The sequence below is a fragment of the Nanorana parkeri genome, unplaced genomic scaffold, assembly GCF_000935625.1.
Source record: "Nanorana parkeri isolate BGI_ZX_2015 unplaced genomic scaffold, ASM93562v1 scaffold74, whole genome shotgun sequence".
In the NCBI taxonomy this organism is placed as follows: Eukaryota; Metazoa; Chordata; class Amphibia; order Anura; family Dicroglossidae; genus Nanorana; species Nanorana parkeri.
This window is the reverse complement of record NW_017306342.1, coordinates 606,248-619,198: the sequence shown is the minus strand read 5'-3', so window position 1 is coordinate 619,198 and position 12,951 is coordinate 606,248. Positions and strand designations below refer to the sequence as shown.

General features: G+C 42.1%; 1 protein-coding gene across 1 annotated transcript in view; it reads left to right on the top strand.

The window, feature by feature from the left end:
• The window catches only part of EFL1 (elongation factor like GTPase 1), a 266,637-nt gene that overhangs the window by 14,322 nt on the left and 239,364 nt on the right, over window positions 1-12,951 (top strand). The window contains exon 8 of the mRNA XM_018576711.1: window positions 6,606-6,729. Within this exon, the coding sequence (XP_018432213.1) occupies window positions 6,606-6,729 (124 nt within the window). The remainder of the gene's footprint in view (window positions 1-6,605; window positions 6,730-12,951) is intronic.

Below are 12,951 nucleotides of genomic sequence, written 5' to 3'. Positions count from 1 at the left end.
GAAGACTGCATTATGCATTGATGGTTGGCGGGAAGAAGACTGACCCTTTCACTGTTGATCTGCGAGAGCAAAACTGCCCCTTGCCCTGCTGGCCAGTGGGAGAAAGCCTGCCTGTTGCGCTGGTGGTCAGCAGGAGGAAGGCTGCTGCTAGCGCTGGTGGTTGGGTGGAAGAAGACTGCCTCTTGCGCTGGTGGTCGTGGGAGGTAATGTACCCCATACTCTTTTGGTTGGTGGGAGGAGGACTGAACCTTGTGCTGGTGGTCTGCAGGAGAAAGACGGATCCTTGCGCTGATAGTCGCAAGACTGGGGATTACATTGGCAATTAGTGGGAGGAAAATGCCTCTTCACATTGGTATTTAGTTGGATGAAGACTATAGCTTAGAATAGTTAGGTTGGCCAGTGGGAGTAGGGATACCTCAACATTGGTGGGAGTAGGGATACCTCAACATTGGTGGGAGTAGGAATGCACCAGGATTGGCAGTGAGTGGGAGTAGGATTACCCCAGCATTGATTTTGCATAACTGGAAAATGCACACCATGATCTGTTGATGTCTTTTTTTCTGTATCCAATTGAAATACTATTTTTTAGAAATGTAAGCTAAAGGGCATTATTTCAATTTTTGTAAGATGCTTGCATATTTTCTGTATCTATTTTGTGCCAAATATGTCTTCAGAGTGCAACATTACATTGACATAACTGCATTTTTAAAATGACTGGAGTACTTCAGTAACACAACAGTTTAATAACAGAGTATGGTATTCTGAGTAAAGGACACATTTCTGTTGTCACAAATATAAAACCTAAAGAAATATAAAAAAAAAAAAAAGATGGCTAAGGATGTATAATGGTTGTTGCTTATTGCCTGCAGACATCTTTGTTATGCACATTTGAATAAACTGTTTTAAAAGTGAACTATTCATGGAAAGAACAGCCGCAGTAAGCAACACCTGTGACCTCGTAACACAACATTAATGGCCAGTAAAGCCACTATTTATTTTTTGTATTTGGATCTGTCTTCGACATGTGTAGGAAAATAATATATAGTAATATTATTTTATTATTATATAAAAAAAAACAATGATTACGGAGTTAGGTTAAAAAACAAAAAAATATTGAGTTCACCCAATAGAGGAAAAAATAAATGAAAAAAACATAGACAACCTCCATAGACCGAACCCTGTGCTTACAGAAGTTGTTTGCCTTCCGGAGGAACATGTTTTACTTTGTGTTTATAAGGGGAATCTTGCAAATTGATTTGGGGAATGTGCTTTATTTCACTGGGCTTTTCAGTACTCCAGTGTTGTGCACGTATTTAAGTTAAAGCTGAAATCCAGGCTAAAACAAATATTGCCTACAGACAAACATACAGTGATGAAAATAATTATTTGATCCCCTGCAAATTTTGTAAGTTTGCCCACTTACAAAGAAATTAAAGGTCTATAATTTTTATCAAAGGTGTATGTTAAATGCTTGAGACAGAATATCAACCACAAATCCAGAAAAAACACATGATACAAATGTTATAAATGGAGTTGCAGTTCAGTGAGTAAAATAAGTATTTGATCCCCTACCAACCAACAATAATTCTGGCTCCCACAGACTGGCTATGTGGTACACAGATTAGTCCTGTAAATCTAGGAAGGTGCTCCTAACAACAACAACAACAACAACAACAACAACAACTTGTTATGTATATAAAAGACACCTGTCCACAGAATCTCTTTCTCACTACCATGGGCAAGACCAAAGAGCTGTCAAAAGACGTTGGGGACAAGATTGTAGACCTACACAAGGTTGGAATGGGCTACAAGACTATCAGCAAGAAGCTTGGTGAGAAGGAAACAACTGTTGGAGCGATTATTTGCAGATAGAATACAAAATAACCATCAATCGCCCTTGGTCTGGAGCTCCATGCAAGATTTCACCTCATGGGGTAAGGATGATCATGAGAAAAGTGAGACATCAACCCAGAACTTCATGGGAGTAGCTTGTGAATGACCACAAGGCAGTTGGGACCACAGTCACCAAACAAACCATTGATAACCCAATACACCACCATGGGTTGAGATCCTGCAGCGCCCACATGGTCCCCCTCCTCAAGAAGGCACAAACCTGGTCACCAACTACAAGAAACGTCTTACCTCTGTGCTTGCCAACAAGGGAACACTTCTCTCTGGGCAGGTTAATAACACCTCCTAGACTCCAATTATGCAAGTGCAATCAACACCTGGTTGTCACTAACATTATGTGGATTTTAGCAACATTCACCGTATTTATTCCCAGAGAATTTTTGTACAAGTCATTCTGAATTGAGAAAGCTGGTTGGATGACCAGTGAAACGTCTTCAAGAAAAAAAATTACAGCAAGTCCAGTTGCCTTGACTTATGTTTTTACAGATATATCTGAAATATATCATTCATTGCTCCTAAATGACATGAAAGGTCCTTACAGGGTATGCTGAGTCATGAATTGGAAAAATTCTAATTTCTCCTGCACATCTTATTTTTTCGGTCCTTCTAGACATAGAGAAAAAAAATTCCTGACCGTCACCCAGTGCGTCATGCCTACTGTTCTGTACTGGTTTCTGGCAGAGTGACTTTTGTCTGCTAGTATCGCTACTCTTAGATGGGTCTGGGTAGTATTGCAGACATTTTACAATTCTCAAATTCTATAAAGTTGAAATAAAGGTCTTTACCTTTGGATGCAAACTTTTTCTCCATCTGCAGAAACATCACTTGTTAGCCCTCACTCACAAGGGCTTTTAGTTCCCACATCTGTGGATTCCTGTGGCTGGAATGACAGGTAGTTCTGGACATCTGTGGCTTCTAAACCTGTACAAAGCAATGACAGGCTGACTAGAGCTGCAGCTGTCCGCCACTGTTCACATGTATCTCCATATCCAGTGGTTACCCCCATCTAGGGATGGATGACTGGCCCTGTAAGCAGACAGATTGCCTCCAGGGCCGGCCATCTGTCCCTAGCCACAGGTAAACACTGAATACATGCGAAGGGAGAAGAGAACAAAGGGGGAGAAAGGTGCAAATGAGGTCTGTAATATAGAGAATAAGTATTTTAACAAAATGGCTTTCTTCGAACGGATTATAAAGGCCTTTAAGGTAGAAAAAAAATAAATGCAGAAGTACCAGTTCAGCCTCATCTCTCTAAATATGGTAACCCAATCATTTTAACAGTAATTCAATGGTAACTCCCAATTTTTTTTTATGGTTAGAGTAAAATAATTTGTCACCTTCCCCTTTTGTCTTTGTTGGACCACTCCATCCCACCATTAATACCTAGTCGGCTGGATGCTCAGTGCAATCAGGAGACTTGTAGTTTATAGGGTGTTTCTTTTTATTTCCTGCAAAATTAGAAAGCACTTTTGTTTGATGTTGAATCAGAATTTCTGTTGTTCAGGCTCCCATTCCTGTGGTTCTCATGAACTCCGTACTAATCGACTTTATTGAGAAGAAATCTAGTTAATCAGGTGTTTTCTAAGGCAAGTCCTACTGAGTCACGTTGCTTCTCAATCAGAGAAATTCCCCAACTGTGGGGCCTCTAGAGCTAGTGTCAATCAACAGAACAGCAGACAACTGGCCATTAGTGCTTATCTGAAGGTATTTCTGTTTTGTAAGTGAGCTACACTGATTGTGTTCAGAGTTTAAAGGGGAGGTAGACAGCCTCAGCTTTTGTGAAACTGTGAGTCCCATGCAGCATTAGAAAACACTGGCAACCAGAAGCATGATGGAATTTGTAGTTTTACCACATCTGGAGTGCCAACGTTACCTACTCCTGTTAGTTAATAGTATGTTATGTTAATAATGGTATATTTTATATGCTAGTGGAGCCATTCTTTTTGGTTACCAAATTATGCTACCCAAGTTTTCCCTACTCGCGTTTAAGGGTAAATCTTCATGCACAGAGCAGGCATAGGAAGCTTGAAGTGAAAATGCATGGCATGAGGGTTTTTAATCGTGGAATCGCAACAGAATACGTTTTGCTTTTATGTTTTTATTTCCTATTTGAGCTCTATCTTTCGGGCGATCTGTAATTTTAGGACTCCGTTGGGTCCTTGTAATAATCCATTTAAACGTGTGTCCCTGCTTCGAAACAAGGAGTCTTTTCTCCTTAAAAGGAATACATCACAAGGTTAAATACCTGTGTGAGACACCTCAGAAGATACTGCTTTGATTCTCACACTCTATAGTCATTCTAGGACAGTAAAGCTGAAACCTTTAGCTTTACTGTGAGTGATCTTACCGCCTTAGAACTAGTATGCACAGTGCCAGTTAAAGAATGGCAGCATCTATCTAAGGCTTCTCGCATGATGGTTTCCTTCGTAAGGCTTTTCTTTATGATGGTTTCCCTATCGAGAAATAAGGTAATCTAAGGGCTAGTTTACACTGTTGTTTTATATGCATACTTGTGTGTTTGGGCAAATTTTTATGTGTTTGTCATGCATTTTTGTATGTATTTCCTCTAGATATTAGACTTAAAAACACATATGCTGGTTTTCTGTAATGTACAAAATGTGTGTTTTTTAAAAGTTACAATTCTCTGACTTTTGTATAGACACCAGCAAATAATTTAAAAGCCATTTACAAGATGGATGCCGCTAAACAATCACTGTTTCAAAGAGTTTTTTGCCAGACTTAAATCATGTAATGAGGACATCCCATCATCATCATCCATCTGGTCTTCTGTGCCCCTTTAATGAAAACTATATTTTAAATGAAAGCTTCTATAATGATGGAGCTGAATGTTCCATTAAGAAATACATGAAATCATTTCCAGATTTTCTATTATCTAGAGATGTTTGGAGCAGTTTGTTTCATATTATGGCTGTCCTCAAAAATATCATAGCCCAGCTACCGTAGGGCAAACTAAAAATGTATAAAGGTGGTTACATTTCTTTTTTTCTTTAGTCAAACTCCAACCAAAATGGTTTATTTTATTTTTGAGTGGGTATTTGTCAGAGCCTCTGTCAGGTTTTAATTGCTTCTGTGTCCCTGTTGGGGGTCATAAATAAAAACACATTTTTAGTAGACAAGGTAAGGGTTAGAACATCTGCCAATGTTTTTAATGCTGCCTTTTCCCACTGTCAACTGCATTCTCTATCATGTCCTAGGGACAGGAAGTGAGGTAAAATCTCCGATATGACAGACAGAAATAAGAACCTGACAATTTTTAACTCCTCTAACTATATCCAAAACAGAAAGAAGCAATGGTAGTATCAAGCTGTGTATGTCTTTGGATCTACTGTGTGTTTTGACATTTGGTTTTCATTGAAGTAACCTCTGCATATGCATTTTGTTTCATGTGTACAGTTTTAATTGCCCAGGCTTTTATTGTATACCTGCCCCCTTAGGGCCTGTTCGCACTATATGTGGTTACTGGAGTTTTTCAGCAAATGAACCATGCCAATCACTGCTAGGGCACACAGAACACAATTACAATTACCACATAGAAATGTCTGTACAGCTGGCGCTTGGTCCGAGCTTAACCTGGGCTTTCTTTCCGCATTAGAACATCAACTTGTAATGAGATATAGTTTTGGCTCTGCCCCTGCTTCGTACAATGCAATGGATGTGATTTTCTGTCTGTCTCTTATGCAGCCACACCTTACTCTGACTTTGGAAATCTGCATATATTGCTCAACTAGGGTTGCTAGGACTCCAGGAGCTGGCACCCAGTGATTGGGGCTGCGGGTGGGGATTTCTGCCGCAAGAACCTGCAGATTCTTGCAGCAGGAATTCCTGGTGTGTCAGAGACTGACCACTTGTAATCACACATGGATAGATTGTCCCTAGATGTAGACAGAGTGCATCCAGGGACCATCCTCTAACTTTATCCACATGCGGACAAATACAGCCGCTGCCATTCACATGAACTGGCACAGCGGCCGCATCCACACAGACACACCTGGGATTCCTACCACAAGATCAGCAGGTTCTTGCCGTAGGAATCAACAGCTTCAATCATTGTGTGATTGATGCCTAACATAGTACAGGTGTGTGCAGAGACCTACCTACTAATAAAAGCAGATTTTCCTAATTTTACTGCTACTTTCACTATACTACTTTACTGCTATGTGGCATTGCACAGTGGCACCCTAGTCTCCCATACTCAAACCTTTTTACAGCTACCATATACATATTAGGACAGACAGGGCCTATAGGAAACCTGTGCTAACAGAAATGTGGGGGTTGCCATTGCTGGCTTCTTCTTCTGTAAATACCAGTTTGGCTGCCTTCAGTTATTTTTGTGTCCCTTAGCTTCAAGGAGTTTACCGATCAGGAGTTCTGACATCACTTGTTGCATACATGTTCCTGGTCAGTAACTTAGAAGTTGTAAAGTGTCAGGTAACTAGGATTTTCAGAAGCAGGTCTGCAGTGGGAGTCTCTACATTTTCTCTCAGTTTTTTTCCTTTAATATAACAGGTAGAAAATACTTGAAAGCCTACACAATAAATCTTCCAAATCCATCCCTGTTTTCTATAAAACAGGAGAATTTATATGTTATTGTTTTCCTTGATTTGATGTTTCTTATATACAGCAGAGAACAAATGTTCATCTTCCTAATTGAGGTTCTGTTTTGTCGATCCTAGAATTGATCAGTTTGCACAGCTATACAGCCAGAAAGTGGGCATTAAATCTGCCGTATTGCTGAAGACACTTTGGGGAGATTTCTATCTGAATTCCAAAGCCAAGAAGATCATGAAGGGAGCCCAGGTAAAAGTCAGCTCATTACAGATGGATTTCATTGTGTCTTTCAGTGGGCCTCAGGCATAAAAGTGCCAGTACAAAACAGTATGTGTTATCTTTCTTGCTTTTAAGCAGTCCCTGCTGGTTAGCTAGAATCTACATGCTATGACAACCTACAGTTTTTCTTCTACTCTGCTACACACGAGGGCCATTGTTTCTGAACTGCTTCTCAAACATCTGATAAATTAACCTGAACAGCAGTAATTTGAGACAACACTGTTAAAGAACTTGTGGTATATTACAAATTAACCCTTGCGGTGGGACTACCCCTGCACTGCAAGGGTAAACTGCTCATTTTTGTCTAGGGTCTAAGAAAATATACTCTCAACTAATCCTCCATTCTGCAGATTTGATCACTCACCTCTCTCCCCCTCCGCTGTGGAATGTCCCTTGGCATTGTCACATCCAGTGTAAGCCCTGCAATGCTGAACGGGCAGTGTGTGCTTGCGCACACCGGCCCGTGCGGCATTTATCTTATGAACATGCTACACACCAGCCGAACATTGTACGATTCTCGGCGGGTTTTCGAACATGTTCCTAAGATAAAAGTCGTGCGACCTTACAGTAGCAGAGCAAGACAAACGCACTCAACAATTTGTCACCAGTTATACAGTAAGGTGCACACGAAATGGGCTTTGAACAGTAAAACAGTAGAAAGGCATCATGGCACACTCACAAACCAGCATGTAAAACAACTTGTCTCACAAGTTGTTTTGGTGAGACAAGTTGTTTTACATGCTGGTTTGTGAGTGTGCCATGATGCTTTTCTATTGTTTTACAGTAGCAGAGGTCGCATGCCTTCCACACACCTTGCGATAATCGTACGATCGTGGGATTTCCCGCGATTATCATCCGATTATTGCAAGGTGAGTGGGCACCTTTATATAGACTAGCAGATTTAGATGGACTTGACTAATATAACATTTTTTAGGCAGATTTTGCTTGAATAAATAAAAGCTGACCATGGTATGCACCCGTCAGTCCTAAGGCTGCATTCATACAGGGCTTATATGTGTGTCCTAGGATACCTGTGTCAAGAACCTATGGATTCTTAGGAATCCCAGGTATGTCCGTTAAGATTGCAGATCATGTACCCATTCAAGTTAATGACAGCGGCCACCTCTGCTAGTGGCAGTCCGCATGCAATTGTACATGGTAATCTAAATGGTTTGCCTCAACTCCCTAATCTGTCACTTTTGCTGGGCAACTTGGTCTGTTAAAGGAAGTTGAAAAATAACACTTACTGGACAGATTACCAGAAGAAAATAAAGGTAAAGAACCCTAAAAAATTATTATTATTAATAATAATGCAGCCACTACATCAAGGATTGCTAAGCTGCAATATATTACATTTTTACTTTAGGGTTTAGGTACAGTTTAATTTCCGTGCAGGACGTGGTAAGATTTGGTGGTGACAGCTTAATACTGAAGCTGATATTTTTCTGAAGAGGTTAAAGCTGGTTATACGCTGTTAGATTTTTCTGCTCATTCTGAAAGATAAATGAAAAAAATCTAACAGATTCCTCCATCTATGATAAACAGCATGGATGGCGGAAGCTCCTGCTGGGTCATTATATTTTGATAGTCAGTCGGGCCACATCGTCTGTCAAAATACCTTAATAGTGCGTTCATCCGATTTGGATACAGGCGCTGTTCAGCTGACCATTTTCCACCTGACTCCTTTGATTTTTCAATTGAATGATGTCGAACGGGAGGCCGTAGACAGGATGTTTTATCAAGAACCGTCTGAAATTTGCTCGGTGTATAACCCAGCTTTAGGCAGTGTGGGGGACTATGTTAGGAGTTAGGTTTGGGTCAGGGATTAGGTGTGCAGGTTTAAGTGCTAGGATGAGGAAGTCAGGTTAGGTATTAAAAGTTTTTAAGTCATGGGTAAAATTCAGAGTACATCTGTGTGATCTGTCACAGGAAGAAGATGAAAGCCTATCTACACCCAGAAAACAAAAATGTATCATATTGCAGTTTACCAGTCCTTTTTTCTTTAAGTTTTTTTTTTTTTTCACCTGGTGATCCTGCAATTAACATATTTCCTGTAATAGGATGGCTACACTCACTCTGCTGTATCTTTAGGGGAGCCCTATGGTTGTCAGCCAGGCTGGACTTCAAGCACATGTTCCTTTCTTCTTTTTCTTTACACAAAGTAGTTTACAGAAGGACGATAACAACTGTTGTGCTTGCAGTTCAGCTTATGTAAATCTCAAAATGCTCATAGCCTAAAAAATCAAAACTAACACAGCTACCATATATAAGAATTGGTAAGCAGCAATATATTATATTTTTCCAAACAAAAAACATAAGCACATCTCTAAGGGCCAGTTCACACCATATGCAGTTGTGATGCAGTCCGTTTATTTGACTGCTGCAGTCAAAATACATCACAGTGGTTTCCTATGGTCTTTCTTGTGCTGAATTAAGCACAAGAAAGCCCATAGGAAAGCATTGTGATGTATTTTGACTGCAGGAGTCAAATAAACGGACTGCATCACAACTGCATATGGTGTGAACTGGTCCTTAGTGTAATACCATTTATTAATTGAAAATTGAATTAAAAGCCATTAAATATACTCACAAGAGTATGATGTACAGGGCTTTGACATTTACATTACATCTGCAACATCTCCACTGAGGACAATCATAAGTTCAAAACCTTCCCAGCTGGGAAGGTTTTGTACTTCTGATTGTCAGTGGAGATGTTGCAGATGTAAAGGAATGGTCAAAGCGCTGTACATCATACTCTTGTGAGTAATAATGCAAATGTACTTACCCAATCCTCAGTCCTGCTGGGCTGGTCTTGCAGTCTCTTCTCCCCTGGGCTCTGGCAGTCTAAAGGTGCCCATACACTGCACGATTATCGTACGATAATCGTATGCGATCGGTTTTTCGTACGATAATCGAGCAGTGTGAACGGAGACGTGCGACCGTTTCTACTGTACGGTCGCAAGTCTTCTGTCGAACCAGCATGTTCGAAAACCAGCCGGGAATCGTACGATTCTCGGCTGGTTAGAACGGTGCTCGGAAGATAAATGCTGAACGGGCCGTACACTAAAGGTGGCCATACACTCTACAACCATCGCAAGACTTTAGTCTTGCGATGGTTGTACAGGGATTAAAAAAACGTACGATCTGCCTATCTTGGACAGGCAGATCGCACTCTCGATCATCGCAAGCCCACCCCCCTGAGGGGCGGGCTTCCGATGACCGCAATGCTGAACGGGCAGTGTGCGCGTGCGCACACCGGCCCGTTCAGCATTTATCTTCCGAGCACCGTTCTAACCAGCCGAGAATCGTACGATTCCCGGCTGGTTTTCGAACATGCTGGTTCGATGGAAGACGTGCGACCGTACAGTAGAAACGGTCGCACGTCTCCGTTCACACTGCTCGATTATCGTACGAAAAACCGATCGCATACGATTATCGTACGATAATCGTGCAGTGTATGGGCACCTTTAGGACCGCTGGCATCATCACATCTGACGCAGGTGCATTGACTTGCATTAGATGTGAAGATGCCAAGGGACACTCCACAACCTAGGGGAGAAAAGGGAGTGCTGACTCGCATTAGGTGAGTATAGCTTCTTTATTTTAGCCGCCTAGACATAATGAGCACTTAACCCTTGCAGTGCGGGGTTAGCCCCAGTGCAGTGATCAGCTTTTTACATTTCCGGAGTTCTCCCTAAAACACAGGCTAACGAGGCACCAGCTAGTTTTTTTTTTTTATGGGAAACTTATGGGAAATAAAAATATTTTACATTATTTGGGGTATTTTTAAACTGTTGCTAGCCTTATTTCTAGTTTTGTTTTCAGTTACAGCTCTCAGCTTCTGCGACTTGCATTTCCTTGAACTGAGTTCTGTTCTGAGCCATCAATCTTTCATCCTTGATCCTATTAGGATATATTGTTTAACTGAAGATTGGACTTCTTTAGGGCTTTCCCTTTGATGATTATGTGAATGAAATGTTGTATCTAGTATTTTTCTTTTCATACACTAATCGTTTCTTAGAGTGGCAACCAGTGTTAATAAAAGCTGGGAGCTAAATTTGTGGTGATTGATGACTTCTGTAAATGGCCTTTGTCACCATTGTGGTAAAAATAGCAGAGCAAATGTTTTCCATGGAGATTTCTCATTTATGTGGCCTGCAGCCCAAGTCTAGATCTGTGTATGGCAAACAGTACTGAACAAAGACTGTATGTGAGAGGACATGAGTTTCTTTCTGGTGTCTCGAACCGAGATTCCACCTCTAAAAACACATATACGTTGACTTCTTTTACACACACACACACACACACACACGACAGTTTATTATGACCACCTGACGTTTGTAGGCAAGTTAGCTATAATTTTGCGTTGAAGTTGCTAGAGGTTCGGAACGTGCTGAAAAACGCCCTATGCCCAAAGAAGTACAGGAGCTTCTTTGGGGCGTATTTCCGCGCGTATCCATTAGGATACAGCCGGATAGCCCTCATAAACGCGCGTTCGACGCGCTTTTTGTGGGCTGCAAATCGCGTTTAAAACATGCACAGCAAAACGTGCGTCATACACGCATATTTTGAACGCCTAGGTGGGAGCCCAGCCTAAAGGAGAACTATGAGGTGAGTGCTCAATCGACCGCACGTATTTTCGTTTGCGCATGAGCAGTGTAGATCGTACGATTTTTTTGACGTACGGAAACGCCACCAACCTTGCGAAAATCATACGATCGACCAAAGATTTCTAACCTGCTTGAAAGTCAAAAGTCGTACGATTGTACAGTATTTGCTGTTGTACACTGCCCATGAACTTTGCGATTATCGGACGAAAACACGATCGCATAGATTATCGTACGATAGTCTTAAGGTGCCCATACACCTTACGACCATCGCAAGACTTTTGTCTTGCGATGGTCGTATGCTTCTTGAAAGCCCGTACGATCTGCCCACCTTAGACGGGCAGATCGTACTTGCGATCATCGAAAGCCCGCCCCGCTGAGGGGCGGGCTTCCGATGACGGCAATGCAGAACGGGCAGTGTGCGCGTGCGCACACCGGCCCGTTCCGCAGCTATCGGGCGAGCAGGCTAGAACCCCGCCGAGAATCGTACGATTCTCGGCGGGTTTTCGAGCATGTTGGCTCGACAAAAGACGTGCGACCGTACGTTAGAAACGGTCGCACGTCTTAGTTCACACTGCTCGATTCTCGTACGTTCGCGGGATTTAGCCCGATCCTCGTACGAGAATCGAGCAGTGTATGGGCACCTTTTAAGGTGTATGGGCACCTTAAGGCCCCTTTCACACGGGCGGTCCAATCAGGCCCAATCTGCCTAGGTCCAGAAAAAAAATGGGAACAAAGTTTTGTTTTAGTGGACCAGATTGTGACCGATCGGAGGCAGACACATGTCCGCTTACATCCTACTCCTAATAGAGATAACGTGTCCATACCGTGCAGTTTTTTTTCCTCTATTGCAAGATGGAGAAAGAAACTGAATGGACACTGATATCACAAGAGTGACATCTGTTTCATTCTGAACAAAAAATGCATGGAAGCGCACAACTGTAATATGGTCAAGTTTCTCACTTGCTAACTATATGGAAAATGGTGTGCAAAAACTCTTCAACGACCGGGAGAGGAGCCCCTTATAACGTGTTTGGCAAAATTATACATAGAAGAGCGCAACAACCTAAGAAATTGTTTAGATGCTAAGCATCCTATAATGACTAGCTGTTTAAATAAATTGGTTGATATATAACTCATGGTTGTGATGTCATAGATGGACATGCAGTCCCGTGCGGTCAGCGAAGTGTTTCTGGATGGAAAGATCTGGACAGTCAAGATTTAAATAGTCTAAGATCTAAATAAACCCCAAGTCTCTCCAGGCTGCGTCCTCGGCTGGCCGGGCCGAGCCGCGGCTACTAGAGCAGGAGGGGGAGGACTGTCAGGCTGCTGTGATCGGCACTGGGCGGTGTGTAGCCGTATGGTGTGCGGCATAAACGCTGGAGCGTGTTCGTCAGTGCTCGTGAGTCCGGGGTGATGTGTTCAAGTGAGATCAGTTGGCAATTGGCGGCTACGCGTTTCGAGGGTGACCCTCTTTGTCAAGCCTTGGAGCGGTTTCATTCTGCTCCGGTCAGCGGGGGGTCTGTGTATGAATCCTCTGCTGATTAAAACGGACACCACCCATGTGAAGGGGGCCTAAGCTGGC